General features: G+C 57.5%; 7 protein-coding genes across 7 annotated transcripts; 3 read left to right on the top strand and 4 right to left on the bottom strand.

Annotated features, from left to right (window-relative positions):
- Positions 1–555: 555 nt before the first annotated feature.
- Positions 556–1,865, top strand: PHYSODRAFT_333935 (hypothetical protein; the record flags this gene model as incomplete). The annotated part of the gene is made up of 4 exons (XM_009531177.1): positions 556–1,020; positions 1,044–1,468; positions 1,593–1,672; positions 1,738–1,865. The coding sequence occupies 4 exons, from the start codon at positions 556–558 to the stop codon at positions 1,863–1,865; spliced, it is 1,098 nt and encodes a 365-aa protein (XP_009529472.1).
- Positions 1,866–3,201: 1,336 nt separating this feature from the next.
- Positions 3,202–4,467, top strand: PHYSODRAFT_315911 (hypothetical protein; the record flags this gene model as incomplete). Its single annotated transcript, XM_009531178.1, has 1 exon — positions 3,202–4,467. The coding sequence occupies one exon, from the start codon at positions 3,202–3,204 to the stop codon at positions 4,465–4,467; it is 1,266 nt and encodes a 421-aa protein (XP_009529473.1).
- A 647-nt stretch (positions 4,468–5,114) lies between these two features.
- PHYSODRAFT_346666 (hypothetical protein) lies at positions 5,115–6,863 on the bottom strand (the record flags this gene model as incomplete). Its single annotated transcript, XM_009531179.1, has 2 exons — positions 6,726–6,863; positions 5,115–6,643 (listed from the first exon to the last, which is right to left on the bottom strand). The coding sequence occupies exons 1-2, from the start codon at positions 6,856–6,858 to the stop codon at positions 5,115–5,117; spliced, it is 1,662 nt and encodes a 553-aa protein (XP_009529474.1). The 5' UTR covers positions 6,859–6,863.
- Positions 6,864–6,964: 101 nt separating this feature from the next.
- Positions 6,965–8,344, bottom strand: PHYSODRAFT_506675 (hypothetical protein; the record flags this gene model as incomplete). Its single annotated transcript, XM_009531180.1, has 2 exons — positions 6,965–8,039; positions 8,118–8,344. 2 exons carry the CDS (start codon positions 8,342–8,344, stop codon positions 6,965–6,967), a joined length of 1,302 nt encoding a protein of 433 aa, XP_009529475.1.
- A 434-nt stretch (positions 8,345–8,778) lies between these two features.
- Positions 8,779–9,243, bottom strand: PHYSODRAFT_333939 (hypothetical protein; the record flags this gene model as incomplete). The annotated part of the gene is made up of 1 exon (XM_009531181.1): positions 8,779–9,243. One exon carries the CDS (start codon positions 9,241–9,243, stop codon positions 8,779–8,781), a length of 465 nt encoding a protein of 154 aa, XP_009529476.1.
- A 1,497-nt stretch (positions 9,244–10,740) lies between these two features.
- On the top strand, positions 10,741–12,280 carry PHYSODRAFT_351598 (hypothetical protein; the record flags this gene model as incomplete). Its single annotated transcript, XM_009531182.1, has 9 exons — positions 10,741–10,877; positions 10,962–11,046; positions 11,126–11,227; positions 11,305–11,395; positions 11,472–11,549; positions 11,617–11,696; positions 11,760–11,834; positions 11,908–11,986; positions 12,056–12,280. The coding sequence occupies exons 1-9, from the start codon at positions 10,775–10,777 to the stop codon at positions 12,278–12,280; spliced, it is 918 nt and encodes a 305-aa protein (XP_009529477.1). The 5' UTR covers positions 10,741–10,774.
- A 107-nt stretch (positions 12,281–12,387) lies between these two features.
- Positions 12,388–15,141, bottom strand: PHYSODRAFT_561452 (hypothetical protein; the record flags this gene model as incomplete). The annotated part of the gene is made up of 1 exon (XM_009531183.1): positions 12,388–15,141. One exon carries the CDS (start codon positions 15,139–15,141, stop codon positions 12,481–12,483), a length of 2,661 nt encoding a protein of 886 aa, XP_009529478.1. The 3' UTR covers positions 12,388–12,480.
- Positions 15,142–15,467: the final 326 nt, after the last annotated feature.

Below are 15,467 nucleotides of genomic sequence, written 5' to 3' on the forward strand. Positions count from 1 at the left end.
TGCTGCAGCACTAGCCTACAAAAGTCAGTACCCCTTTGCAGTTTTCCAGCGTACCCAATTGAAGGTGGCCGCACGCATGGATCGCCATAATTTCGTGGTTATTTTCGGAGACCCGACCAGCTGAACTCGGTGGTCGGCGCTTATTTTCGGGTGCCGACCACATGTTTTCAAAGAAAACTCGGTAGTCGGGGCCGGCCACAGTTAAATTAAGCGTACTTGACTTTTGTATGAGCCTTAGGAGATATGTGGAACGCCTTAGGAGATATGGAGCGCCTTAGGAGATGTGTGGAGCGGTACATCTGTTAATTCTATCGAGCTAGCTATTAACTGTCCGGTGTTAACTTGGGAGACACCCTGGTGGACACCAGTGTCCCCTGAAGGACACAAGTGTCTACCTAAATTAATTGTCAATTGTGATTTAGTTTCGTACGAATTAAATGGTTTAAATTGATTTCAGTCATTTATTTATTTGTTTTACCCTGAGGGGTCGCGGGAGAAAGAATCCGGACGCGAACGAAAAACGCGACGAGACACGAGAGCTGCCGGACGTTCGTCATGCCGTTTCCGCGCGAGAGCATGCGCGCCAGTTCCCTGGCAGTCGGGTGCCAGCCCCGCATGCCCCTCAAGGAAATGCCCCTGCCCCCCGACTTGCAAGCGCTGCTGAACAGCTTTCGCCCCGAGCTCACCCCGCCGAGCCCCCCGCCATTGCATACGGTGGTCCCGGCTGGCCTTCAACCTCAAGATTGGTTCATCAACGGGGCGCACAGGCAGTTCCTGCGCGCCATGAGCGAGCCGATCCGGCAACCGGCGCAGAAGCCCCAGCCGTTCCCCCTCAGCACGGTTGCTCCGAGCGCGCCGCTGCCTACCATGCCTCCTCCGCTACTGCCACCGCCGAAGGATGTACCTGTGCTGCCATTTATCCCGCTTAGGGTCTCCAGGGCTCTGCGTGCGGGTTACCGTGGACCTTACGACGGCAGGATGCAGACGCTCAAGATGAAGACGCTCGAAGAGCGCGAACGTGTGATGCTGTCTTTTCTCCGCAGAAGAAGTGCAACAGGGCCAACCCTCCCACAAAGGGCCAATTCAAGAGCGCCGGCAAATGCGGCGAGGTGGACGCGAAGACCGCGGAGAAGTGGTGGAATAACCGCACGAAGCCCGTGCTGCCCCAAAGGGGCCGCCCTCCAAAGAACTTCTCTCCACCCTCCACGTACACGCCAGGAATAAAGGAAAGCATCCACACGATCCGCTCGGCCGATCGTGAGGTCTTTGCGTCGACATTCATCATCACCTCCAAGGAATATGAGCAGGCTTTGGAAGACCAGGCTGCAGCTGGCGAGCGGGTGTTCTTCCAGACCGACAAGGCACAGGCCGGACCAAAAGGCCAGTCAGACCCCGAGGCGATCCACCGGATGGATGACGCTGATGTGCAAGTCAAGCTGATCCCCCCCTCGATGCACGAGAAGTTTGTGTAAGTACAAGTATGCTTTTGGCTCTTATTTGGATGATCTTTAACTTTTTTTGCTCTAGAATGGGAGATGCTAACAGCGCACAACCCGGGAAAAAACAAATGGTGTTGGGCTCGCGTCTGTCAGGGGTATTGGCACGATCGCGCATCCAAAGCCAAGGAACAAGGAAGCGAACGTGTATTTGACCGGGAACCAGATCGACATGTGTAAGGCTCGGGTACGGTTTTCACGGAGTTGTCGGATTGAGATGTTTAACTTTCTCCATTGCTAGCCCCGTACATGGCCAAGTTCGCAGACGAATTCACGAAGGGGAAGAGGATTGATGAGAGCGACAAGATCATGGCTCGAGGCGCGAAGAGACAAAAGACGACGGGCGCCTTTTTTCTTGGGAGCAGCTGAGCTGGAGATGGCACTGTTTAAGGTGTGAGTGGCCACAAGGTGTGAGTGGCCACAAGGTGTGAGTGGCCACAAGGTGTGAGTGGCCACAAGGTGTGAGTGGCCATGTACGATGTAGTAAGACTCCAACGCTGAGTAAAACCCCAACAATGTACACAAAATGCTCGCTTGCCGCCTCCACTCGTTGACTCGTCGACTCCAACGCCACGCAAGACGCTCCAAGTTAGGGTTGCACCTGTCAACGGGTCGGTGCAGGTGCTCATCGAGCACGCCCGGGTTTGCGTGCGCGCCTGATTATGCTGGCCGCTATTCTCGCGAGTGGTGTGCCAACCCAGGCCTGCTCGTCTTATCAGCTCCTCGGGGACAACTTCAATGCGCGCGGTTATTAATTGCCGATTGAAGTTGTTATGCTGCGACGCCGACCGGATCGACGCGCCGAGCTCGCTGTGCTGACGCCGCGCCGCGCCGCCGAACCGATGGCCCTGAGCCTCATTTCAAGTGCAAGTTTCTGGCAATTACAAATTTTAGGGCTATGGATATTGCGCGTGAAAGTCGAGGCGCGCCCTCATGTTAGCAACAGCTCCGCTGACCGCACACGCCCCAGCTGGGCCGCCACGCTTCAGCCCAGACCAACGCCGCGCCGCGAGCCGCACGGGGCTGGCCGATTCCAGGCCGAAAAAATGTGCGAAACTGAACGCGCTGAGCTCCAAGCTAGCGTTTCCCTCGCTCGGCGCCTCAAGCAAGGCCAGGAAGGCCTTCCGGCGATCAGGTCGAGCCAGGTGGTTATGGAATGCGCGCATACAGGGGCCCAGTGCGGGCGCGTCCGTTCGTGATTGGCCGCGAGGCGACTTGCGGCTGGCTCTCGTCGCCCCGGCTGTGCGCCCTCGCGCGAGCGCAAAAATATCGCCGGCCTCATTCACAAAGTGGAAACCCAGCGAGCAAGTGGCAGCGCCCTTCCTCGCCGTACGTAGCCCTAGCCTTCCTCCGCCCGCATCTGGTGGCGTGTAGACGCGCCCGCCCGCCCGCCGACACCCCCACACCTTCCTTTCCGCGCCACACCCACGCCGCCTCAAAGGCACCCCTTCGGTAAGTTTCCTCTGTATGCATGGGCTGCGACGCGCGCGAAGGTTGATGGCTTGAAAAGCGGAGAATACAAGCGTTTCCCACAACCCACCATCACCTTCTGCTCACTGCACCACCCCACACTCACTCTGTAAAGGACCAGCTACTAATGAAGTGCCGCCATTCTCCCTTGTCTTGCGCAGCAGCCACCAGCAGTACGTCGTCGGCCGAGATCCGACCGACCCCGCCAGCAACCATCCGCTTCCCCAAGCTCTCGATGGGCTGCCAGACGTCCAAGGACGTTTTGCCGGCCAGCCCCAGTGAGCAGCAGCACCCCAGCCTCAGCCAGATCTTCCTGCAGGCCGCCTCCAAGCAGCAGGCGCGCGACGAGAGCGGCGTGGGCGCGCACCGCCCGCCCACCAGCGACTCGCACCGCGACGTCTTCAGCATCTTCGGCGAGCGCGGCATGGTGCTCGAGGCCGCCGAGGCGCGCTCACCCTCCGCCAGCGACTGCTCGCCCGCCAGCCCGAGCGGCAGCGTCTTCTCCACCGCCACCACCGCCTCGGACACCGAGCGCACACTGGTGCTGCACCGACCTGCAGGCCAGTACTTCCCGCAACTCCGAGTGAGTTACGGCGTCTACTCCGACACGGGGATTCGCAAAAGCAACGAGGACAGACAGACCAGCATCTCGCGCACCGTCGACGACGAGCTCGTCGCCTTCTTCGGACTCTACGACGGCCACGGAGGCCCCGAGGTCGCCGAGTACTTGGCCGCCAACCTCCACGAGAACGTGTTCACGCACCTGCGCAAGCCCACGAACGAGCCGGAGTCTGCACGGAGCCTGCAGTCGCCCGACCTGGAGCTAACAGACGCCGTCCGGACAGCCTACGCAGCGACAGATGAGGAGATCTTCAAGCAGCAGTTGCCCAGCGGGTCCACCGCCGTGTCGGTCGTGGTCCGGCGCTCCACCGCGCTGGTGTCTTCTGTAGGCGACTCGCAGGTTGTATTGTCCTCGAACGGCCAGGCCAAGGACATGTGCATCGCCCACACACCCGACCTCACCAGCGAACGGGAGCGGATCCTCGCAGCAAAGGGACAGATCTCCAAGGGCCGGATCTACGGCATGCTCGGCGTGTCGCGGGCGTTTGGAGACATCGACTTCAAGACCGCGCGCGGTGAGTTCAAGAGCAGGTTCAATGGAGATCTGGTCAGCGCCACACCCGACCTGGTAATCCACGAGATTAAGAGCCAGGACGAGTTCATGGTGCTTGGCTGCGATGGCCTATATGACGTGATGGAGCCCCAGGACGTGGTCAACTTCGTACGCGCCAAGCTGGGCCTCCACGGAGACGTGCAGCACGCGGCGGAGGAGCTCGTGAGCCACGCCATCGCGCTCGGGTCCACCGACAACGTCAGCGCCATCATCGTATGCTTCAACCAGGACGAGCAGGAGGTTGTGCCTGTGACGCCCATCGAGGCAGCGCAGGCGGCCGAAGCTCAGAAGAAGCGCGCGGCCGCCGCCACGGTGAACTCAGTGTGAGTCGTCTACTTCTACCTTCTACCAATGATCCAAGGCTAAGCGAAGTCCCAGCCGCAGGCAGCAGCCTACACATGTACCATAGAAAGAAGACAACGCTGCTGCTGGCGACACCCCGTGTACCATTAGTTAGTTTATCCCCCAGCCCACGAAGCTCCCGAGCGAGCGACTGGGCCCCATATTTACTATTAACAAGCTCCTGTTTGACAGTTCCATCCATCGCATCGAAATGCGTCGTTGTCTTTGACACTTTGACACGAGCAGGTGAAGCAGCAAAACTTTTGCTGAACCTGCGGCGACCACTAGTTTTTGGCAGCTCATTCCCTAGAGACATTTGCTTCGCCGCCCTCGCGCCGAATATCGTTTCGGCAGCGTCTCGTCTTCTATCTGGAGATTGACTGGACAGCGCAGCGCGGCTCATGCCATCGCGTCGGTGTGCTTTGAGATTGGACATGTTGACCATCGCGTGACGAAAGCGTATGTGCGATTGTATGGAGTTCACGACAAATTTTGCGTCACCTGCGTCGCCACGTACCGCGGTCTGGTAAAATATAGTTCAACACGACTGCGAAGTTGTCCCTCGTTCTGCTAAAAACAAATGTTCAACATGGCACGCGTCCTCCGTAGCCAACTACACCTCTATCAACACATCAGGACGCAGAATTATTGTCGTGTGTGCTGGCGTGCTCGCCGCTCTCGGTCTTGACCTCCTTGGCGGCCTGCATGACGGCGGCCTCTTCTCCCTCTTCACGTCGACGCTTGCGTTCTTGCGCAATGCGCTTCCGTTCATCGACGGAGTGGCCCGTGTCGCGCTTGGCCAACGGCAGCGTCTTCTTCTTCTTGGACAGCGGGAGCAGAGGACTCACGTCCTTCCACTGCACGACGTCACCGCCTTCGTCGGTCAGCAGCTTGCGCTCGCGCATCAGCTGTTCCAGCTTGGGCGCGTAGTGATCCAAGTCCTTCACCACCAAAGCTGCCTCGACGCGGAAAGCCTCTAGCGCGTCGAGGTGGCTACGCAGCATCGCTGCCTGCACAGAACGCTTCTCCCACATCTCCGTGAGCTGAGCGTGAACCTGCAGCAACGCGAGCGGCGTGTTCTCGAAGCGTGGGCCGGACCCCTCTGCATCGTCTGGGTCAGCGAAGTAGCAGTCGTGCAGGACAAGCGGCAAGTCGGACGCCATGTCGTACTGCGGCTTGCGTGGCGTCTGCGCAATGTCCAGCAGCCTCGGAATGATGCTGGGCTCCTCCTGGCCCGAGCCGATCAAAAACAGCACCTCGACCATGCAGCGCACTTGGTGCCACAGGAACGCACGACCGAAGACTTCGCAGCGGAACATTTGCTGGCTGGGGTCATCAGCACGCTGACCCGGGCACTCGACGATCTCGAAAGAGCGCACGTTGCGCTCGTACACGTGGCAGTTGGGGTCAATACGGCAGAAGTTGCGGAAGTCGTGCTTGCCCACCAGGAACTGCGCGGCAGTGCGCATCTTCTCAATGTCCAGGTCGCGGCGCACGAAAAAGTAACGGTACATACGGGCCTTGCAGTCGAAGCGAGCGCTGAACTCCGGTCGGCAGGAAGCCACCGAGTACACGCGAATGTCGGCGGGCAGCGCGCGGTTGATATGCGAAGCGTAGTCGACCTCCGTCAGCGTCTTGATCTCTCCAGACTCCAACCGCACTTGGAACTTGTCGCCAGGCCGCACATCGTCGATCGATGGCGCGCTGAGCAGCTCGGCGGTAGCTGGCAAGTTCGAGCGAATGCGGAGCGCCACAACCTGTCCAAAAGCGCTGACGCCGCGGTCCGTCCGGCCACAACGCGAGTAGCCAGCATCGTCCACATTCTCAATCAACTTGGAGCGAACCAGCGCCTCCAGCAGATAGCGCTCCACCGTCTCGGGCATGTGGTCCTGGCGCGCGAAACCGGCGTACTTTTCTCCGAGGTACAAGAACTTGACCGCCACCGCACGCATCGTGTAGTTGCTCATGTTAAACTCACGCTTCTTCTTTTTCTTCTGCGGCTGGTTGGGTCCTGCCGGGTTGTTGGCGTTCTCCGCCATCTTCTGCTGCTTCAGAAGCTGCTTCTCCTTCTTCGTCTTCTTCCTCACGTCGGCGGGCGTGACCTGCCCCAGCTTCTCCACCGGCACGCGCATCACCTTGGCAATAGCATTGTTCACAACCTCTAGCAACAGCAAATTGCAACGCAACACAAGTTAGTGACGAGTGTATCACCCCTAAAACTGAGCTGGCCAAGGTTCACATACTCGGGCCAACCGAGTTGCGGAGCTCGTGCAAAATCGCCAAAAGTTGATCCGGCGTGGCGTTGCTGGTGGTCAGTGTGCTCAGGTCCCTGGGCGGCGAGGCAGGCGCCGACGCACTCGACTCGGTCGCGCTCATCCTTTCCGCTGCCTTGTGCCTCTAAAACGTTGTTTGAGGCGAAAAACGGCCATTGCAGTTTAGCCGTAGCCAATCACTCTCGAACCTCAAAATGTAGCCATCTGTGCTAGTCAAGTCCTTCGGCCATCATGCTCGCGTCCAGATAAACGTTGGGGTGCATCACGATATCCGCGTCAAGATGTCGTCGACCAGGCGATATTGAAGTATCTTGATGGCTTGAGTGTGCTGTCTTGTACGTGAATCCGGCAGGGTGTGTTGCATTGAAAAAAGCCCGGCAAGCGCTCTGACAATGGCCACTGGAGGCTTGTTGCGTGATTTCCATTGCCGTTTGCAGCGATAACCCGTGACGACGCAGCTCCTGTTGTAACGCGGGACGTCCCCAATGCTTGAACGGACAGCCGTGGTATTGTCCGTTGCTTGGCGCGCCGCCACCAATTATCTGCTCGCAGTCCAGCGGCTCATAGTCCTTTCGGGATCCTTCGAGTCCGTAGCTGTGACGGATGTGGTAGGTGTACTCCTTGTCGAACTTGGCGGCTGGAATCGTCTTGATGAATTCCTTGCGGAAGAATTGGATGCACTCGTGCACGGAAAACCCCGCGCCTTTGAGGAACATTCGGTACTGCACACGTCCGTCGTACTTGAGGTGGTGGTTCTCACGCAGCTTGCGGTGCAGTTGCTTCATGCACAACGGAAAGTGTTTTTGAGCTACACTGTCCATCTTCGCCACTTCCAGCTTCGGTCTGCCAGAGTTCTTCGTGATTGAATTTGCAGATCCGGCCAACGTACGCGCCTCCACTACGAATCCGTCTAGAATCGGAGCCAACCGCTCCAGCTCATGGCCCTGCGCGGGTATAGCGCACTGCAAGTCTCGTATTTGCTCCTCTAAGCAGCGTCTGAAATGGTACACTGCTACAGAACCCATTCTTCGAAGGGGTACCAAGCAAAACCCGTCGCGAACAATTACGTCGCGATGCTTCACCAAAGCAGGAGCTTCCATGAAGGGCACGCGATAGATTCCTTGCTGCGTTACGTCGATCTCCGAGTCATCTGCATTCAGCAGCTCATACCTGATCCTTTCACTTGAAAGTACTGCAACAGCCGTGTACGGTGGCTGGCACCTAAGACGGGCAGCGAAGAGCCTGGATTCCGCAGTGACCAGCCAATCCCATCCGCTCGACACTCTGTGCGCTTGCACACGCAAACAAGAGGTTATTACAATGCGTTAAGCTGGTAGAGTAAATGCAGCACTTTGGTATTACCTGCAGAACGCCAAGCGCAGTGCGTAGTGCGACAGTTGGTCGGCGTTGGTGTCGTCCCCAACTTCGAGCGCCTTTTGGGTTTGCGGATCAACCGTCGACTGCTGCGCGCTCCATCGTGCACTGACTTGACTTAGCAGCTTTACGCGCCTGTGTCCGAGCTCCTCGAAGTCATCTAAGGCCACGCGTTGCTGCGGAGCGCGGCGGTAGAAGCTCAGCGGTGCCGTCATGTTGCCTTGTTTGACTGTGAGCGTCGGCGGTTGAATTGTATATTTTAGGCAAATCCAAATGTTAGGGTAAGTTTGTGAGAGCACAGCAACAGTAATTTTTCAGATACCGGTACATGAATATTGCAACTATGCTGTTTTCAATTGAGGCTGAATCCCTGTTTCGTGTCAGCTCGACTCGAGCTGCTGAAGACGCGTTCCGGGGTTTCTCGCCAGCTCTGTCGAGGCCGCTGATCTGGGTTGAGAAATATCGGTCCGGTGCTGGCGGTGAAGCTTCCGATGGCTTCAAACCTGTTGGTTGCTTGCAAGTCTAGGTTGCTGGTACAGCACTCCTCGAATGCTGAAGGTGCTTGGGTGTCCGACGGCAGTGCACTGCTACGGTTTCGTAAACGTGAAGACACTGGTGCCGACTGGCTGTGTGGGCTTTGGCGTGAAGCTCACCGCAAGAGGCGGTATTGAGCCAGCTCGGCGCTTTGTTGGGCGGCGCTATCGCACTCCCAAATCGGTTCCAGGTGCTTCTGGTTCTGACGGTTGACGTGCTGGAGCTGACGGACCATTTGCTGGCGCATCACGTAGCCCTGAACAACCTCGTACCAGATGCCCGCCTGCTGCTCGGAGGCGGGCGACACGTACATCGAGCGACCGCTGCTGAGCTTCAGCTCCAAGCCGAACTCCGCGCCGGACCAGTAGAACACGTCGACAACGAGGTCGGTGCCTAGTACCTTGGAGGTCTCACGCTGGTCCTTGCGGTAGGACAGGTACCCGTCACGGAAGACGAAGTAGCGGCGCTTCCAGTTCTTGACGCGCGCGCCCTGTTTCACGAGATAACCTTCGGCGTAGTTGTTAAGCGCCAGAACCTGGTCATCCTCATCGGCTTGCTTGTAGCGGTGGTGGTTCCTCATTATGCGCGGTTGGTAGCTGGGTTAATGTACTGCAGTGGCTGCAGTGAGATTGGTGGTCAAAACCAAAGTGAGGGTTGCTCGATGCGTCGATCGAACAAAGCAGAGCTCCCCACCATTACGCCGATAAGACCAATCGTTTACGTATGATTCAGGCCAGTGAACGAGCTTCATCGAAAAAAAACTCCTGTGCTGTGTACCGATCCCAGCTGGGTGAAACGAGGGTACGGGGTGATGTACAACTTTGCTCGAGAACGTTCAAGTGGCAGTTCAAGGTGGAGAGCGTGAGGCAACGCTGGGAGCTGTGCTCAGTCCACGAACAAGGCGATCCGGTCGTGAGGACCCCACCCACGCCGTCTACGAGCCATGAGCTTTGCAACGGGGCCTGCAGTGTGTATTGTGCTGTGGGGTGTAGTGGGGCGGTGTTGAGACGTGCCAGCGTATGCCCAACCGCTGTTCCGCCGTGCAAGCAGAACTGTCACCGATTTCTGCTGCCCTGCCGGCTTGATGTTTACGAGGGTCCCAGCCAGCTTGAAATCCTGCTTCCGTCTGCCTCCAGGCGATACATGTATTTCTCATGCGGTAGAGCGCAACTTCTACACGTGGTGCATACCAAAGCAGTAAACTTCGGTAGGTCTCTCTGCGCGTGATAAGCCTGCATTGAGCTGCGCTAATGAAACGCTGTCGTCGTGCTGAATGCTATGTGGTGACGCTAGGGATCCCGGCGATATGCCTCCATTACAATGTTGCGCACAGAGACCATCACTAGCATTAGTCGCCGAACGTCTTCTACAGCAAAATTTTGTCCTCTCTTATTGATGAAGGACTTCAAATCTCAAGTTTTTTTCGAGTGTGTCAGTACGTTGAATCTGAAATCGTTCGGATTATCCGAATCGGATAGCTTTTTATGATCCATTTTTTTCGATCCACAACAACCGTCAACTTGCGGTATTCCGCCCTCCTGAAACACAGCGAGGACTCAACCGCATCGCTGTCGATACGGTTTTATCTCCACACCTGATGCCATGTTGCGGCGACTCCAGCTCGCCGATACTGCAGGTGGATGAATGCCTCCGACAACGATAGCTAGATGCAGGGTTGCCGCAATTGTCCACTCCAAACAATAGCCTCCCTTCACCACAGGGGCCATGGCAATTATGCTAACCAGTAGCCCATTTGCAATACAGGCATAGCAGCCCCTGAGTAATACTTGGTCTTGGAAGACTCGGAAGCAAAGCCTCATGTGATGCGATTCGACTGGCAAATTGTAGGTTACTGAGCCGGTATGCAATACCGTCAGTACCGGTTACAAGGGAACAGTATCCAGACCTTTGTACAGACCTAAATTCTATCCAAATTAGGAACTAGAGCGGATTCTAGATCTGTAGCTTTTGATTTATAAGAAAGTACACGTGTACCCGTTTTATATCGGTATACCGGTATGAGGACACTACAGTTTCTGTGACAGTTCAACCTGCTCATCATTTCGAAAGAAGCTTCCAAGCTCTCGGACCTGGAAAATCTCAACCCAGCGATGTCCAAGAAGCCCGAGCCGAGCTCCGTGCGCGTGCGGTTGGCCACCTACGCGGGCTCCTGGTACTCGCACGACGAGCACGAGCTCGAGGGCGAGCTCGCAGGTGCGTGGAGCCGATCGCCCAGCAACTTTTAGGCGCCTGCCACTCAACTGCGCTGTGCCGGGGGGCGATTTGCTCTGCTACTAGGCTGGCTGGACGCTGCGGAGGACAATGACACGCAGGAGAAGCAGCCGAGCATTCGCGCCATCATTGGACCGCACGCAGGCTTCCGGTGCGTTGCAGTGCAGGGGAGAGGAGAGGGAAGAAGACGCTGACGCTGACGTTGGTGTTGATGTTGGCTCTTGTGGCAGATACTCGGGCCCCACGGCGGCGTACGCGTACCACCATCTGCTCAACTTGGACCGCATCAAGCGCGTCTTCATCCTGGGGCCATCGCACCACTTCTATCTGCGGTAAGGTGTTACTGGGGGTGGGCTGGAGCTTGATGGGTGAGCTGACGACTGCGAGGCTTGGTATGTGTGCACTTTAGTGGGTGCGCCGTGTCGACTGCTCACGAGTATGAGACGCCGCTGGGCAACATTGTGATCGACCATGAAGTCAACGAGAAGCTCGTGGATTCGGTAGGTTTGAGGTCTGTTGGAAGCGGGAATTGCGTTTATTATGCTGACGATTTTTATGCTGCTTTTGGCGATGCAGGGCAAGTTCGCGACCATGTCGATGGACGTTGACGAGGACGAGCACAGCATCGAGATGCACCTTCCTTTCATCTACAAGGTGGGAATTCTTGATTCAGTTGGGCTTGGTAAGTGTGTACTTTGGTGCTGATCGGTTGCCTTTGCAGGTGATGAATGGCCGCAAGTTCACGGCGGTCCCGATCTTGGTCGGCAACACCAAGAGCAAAATGGACGAGGAATACGGGAAGTACGTGATCGATATAGCCCGGTATTGCATCCGAATATTGGCTAACGTGCCTTGTGGTTGCAGGATTTTGGCCCCGTACCTGGAGAATGATGAGAATCTGTTCGTGATCAGCTCCGATTTTTGCCACTGGGGACCTCGGTAAGAGCGCCAATTCGTTGTTGGGGTAACGTTGCTATGGTCATTAACGGTCTCGCTTGATTTACTCCTTCAGATTCCGCTACCAGCCGCATGATTCGACCTATGGCGAGATCCACGAATACATCAAATATTTAGATCACCAGGGCATGGGCGTACGTGACTCAAGCACTATTTGTTTCGCTTCACAACGATCCTGACATTTGCGTTGTTTTGAAAAACAGTTCATCGAGCGCTTGGACGCCGAGGGATTCACGAGGTACCTGGAAGAAACAAACAACACGATTTGCGGTCGTCACCCGATCTCGCTGCTCCTGCACAGCATCTTGGCCTCGAAGAAGCTCAAGTGCACGCTCAAGTTCGTGAAATACGCCCAGAGCAGTGCATGCATGCGCCACGGCGACTCCTCCGTGAGCTACGCTTCGGCCATCGTCTACAGCGAGCCGTAACTCGTACCAAAGCTGCGAGTATGGAGTAACTTGCAGCAGCCTTCATGTTCTAGGTAATTGCATCCTACGTAAGGTACAGTATATCGATGGTTTCTCTGACTTGGATTGCTGTAGAAGATGGAATTGTATGACTGTTTATCTTTCATGGTGAACATTGGACGTCTACTAGCGCTTTTGCAGCGTCTTACACAGCCTAGCGCCTACTTCTGCGGTCCAAACGCTTCATTCAGCACCACTTCTAGCTGCTGCTGCGAGTTCTTGGACAAACCGACGGCAGGAGCGGCCAGACTCTCGCGGCCAATGTACTCGAGGTGCTGCTTCTTACCCAGAAGCTTCTCGATGTGAGCCTGAGCGTACGTCCAAGCACCCTGGTTCAGTGGCTCTTCCTGGACCCAGACAAACTTCTTGGCGTTCTCGAACTTGGCCAGCTCGTCCGCGACCTGCTCGAACGGGAACGGAGCCAATTCTTCCACACGAACCAGCGCGATGCTCTCGGGGTTCTTGCAACGAGCGAGGCGCTCCTTTGCGAGCTCGTAGTAGAACTTACCCGAGCAGAAGTAGACCTTCTTGACCTGCGAGGCGTCCGTGATTGTAGGGTCCGAAAGCACCGGCTGGAAGGTTGTGCCCGGCCCCATGTCGGACAGCGGCGACGTTGCGTCGGCAAGGCGCAGCAGCATTTTCGGCCCCATGATGATCACCGGCTTGCGGAATGTGCGCTGTTGCTGACGACGCAGCAAATGGAAGAAGTTGGCGGGCGTGGTCACGTTCACCACGATCATGTTGGTGTCGTGCTGGAACTGCTTCCACACGGGCTCTGTCTCCGAATCCTTCAACGAGGAGCGCGGAGTGAGTGCTGGCGTGTCAACGAGCTGCAAGAAGCGCTCCACTCGACCGCTCGAGTGATCAGGACCAGCTCCGTCGTTACCATGAGGCAACAACAGCATCAAACCAGACTGACGCATCCACTTGGACTCGGCACTGGACAAGAACTGGTCGATCACGATCTGCGCGCCGTTGAAGAAGTCGCCGAACTGTGCCTCCCAGATCACCAGGTTGTCGGGGCTCTCCACCGAGTAGCCGTACTCGTAGCCCATAACAGCAAGCTCCGACAGGTTGCTGTTGACAACGCTGAGCTTGCCCAACGTATCCGACTTCTTGGGCAAGTGGTGCTGCAGCGGGAAGTAGCGCTCCTCTGTCTGTTGGTCCGTGAATGAAGCGTGTCTTTGGCTGAACGTGCCTCGGCGGCAGTCCTGTCCTGCCAGACGCACCGAGTGTCCGTCTTGCATCAAGGTTCCGAACGCCATGGCTTCAGCAGTGGCCCAGTCGACGCGAAGATCGGAAGGGTCTTGTCCGTCCTTCACCTGCAACATTTTCTGGCGTGCCTTGATGTGCGTACGCTGCAGACGACCATGGGGCTGAATGCGCTCGGGGAGCTCTACGGATGCGAGGCCGACGTCGATGAGGTTGTCAATCTCGACTCCAGTCGCGACGTTCACGTACAGGTCTTCAGGCTTCGGCTGCGTCATCGTCGACCACTTGCCCTTGAACGCGTCGATCTCCGTCGGCTTGTAACCAGGCTCGCCGGTGACGATCTTGAGTTCGCTTTCAAGGTGGTCATTCAGGCGCTCGACAGTCTTCTCGAAGCTGGTGCGCGAAACAAGGCCAACACTCTCCAGCTCATGGGCGAACTTGATGGGGAATCGCTCAGCCTGGTCCACACGCTCGTACATCTTCGGCTGCGTGAAGCGCGGCTCGTCCACCTCGTTGTGTCCGTGACGACGGAACGTGATCAGGTCGATGACAATGTCCTTGTGGAACTGGTTGCGGTAGGTCACAGCCAGACGACACGCGCGGATCACGTCGGTGATGCTCTCGCCGTTGACATGCAGCACTGGAGCCTCGATGCTCTTGGCGACGTCGGAGGCGTATCTAGTTGCGCGTCCATCCGGGTACGTGGTCGTGTAGCCCACCTGGTTGTTCACCACAATGTGCACGGATCCACCCGTCTGGAAGTCAGGCAGCTGAGAGAGCGCCAGCGCCTCCGGGACGCATCCTTGACCAGCGAACGCCGCGTCGCCATGCAGCAAGAGCGCCATAGCGTTCGTGTTGGCATCGTCGTCGTTCTTGGCACGCACCTTGCCGGCAGCCACCGCGTTGATGATCTCCAAGTGCGATGGGTTGTGCACTAGGGACACGTGCACCTTCTTGTCCGCGTACTTCTTGTCCACAGTCGTGGCAATGTGACTCGACACATCGTCGATGCCGCGGAAGTTGTCGGGGAACTCCGAGTAGCCGCGCACCTTGTGGAAGATCTTGTGCGCCGGGTACTCGAGCGACCCGACCAGCAGTGCCAGGCGTCCACGGTGCGGCATGCCGATCACCACGTCCGACACGCCCGACGTCGTGCACGCCTGTAGTATCGTCTCCACAGCCGGCAGCATGGACTCGGCTCCTTCGCCCGAGTATCTCTTGAACGACGCGAACTTCTTGGCCATGAAGCTCTCGAACACGTCGGCTCGCAGCATGCTCGAGTACGCATTGCGCAGGTCCGAGGGCGACACCTCCTTGCTGCTCAGCGTCTCAGCGGCGTTGGCCAGCCATTGCTTCTCCTCTGCCGACGTCAGGTGCTCGAACTCGAAGCCCGTCTTGCCGCAGTAGACGCGGTGCAGCTCGTCGTAGAGCTGCTGGCCGTTGGCCGCGGGCACCGACACGACTCCGGCCAGGTCGGCGGCGGCCAGAGGACGACCCAGCAGCGGCTTGAAGTTGTCGGCCGCGAGGCTGGCGACAGCGGCGCGCGGCTGGAGCTGCAGCGGGTCCAGGTCGGCCTGCAGGTGGCCGGATTGGCGGAAGGCCGTGGCCATGGACTGCGCCGCCAGCGCCTCGAGCGACGCGGCCGACGAGAACGGAGCCTTGGGCAGCAGCACGGCGCCGCGCTGCGCTGGGGCCACGCAGCGGCGCGTCAGGAGACCGGGGAGACGCAGCATCGAAGTCGTGTGCGGGGGACCTGGTAGAAGGCGGAATGATGCACTGGATCATCAGGAGCTCCGGTACGTTCACCTCAGCACATCGGATCTGCCAGGGTTGTTCGTGAATAACCCCACATATTAGCGGTGTTTTATTCAAGTAATAGAGTTCATACTTAGTTTAATCCGTGGGTTTTCTTTACTGGAGATAAAGAACCCCGCTG

The sequence above is a fragment of the Phytophthora sojae genome (assembly GCF_000149755.1).
Source record: "Phytophthora sojae unplaced genomic scaffold PHYSOscaffold_5, whole genome shotgun sequence".
Lineage (NCBI taxonomy): Eukaryota > Oomycota > Peronosporomycetes > Peronosporales > Peronosporaceae > Phytophthora > Phytophthora sojae.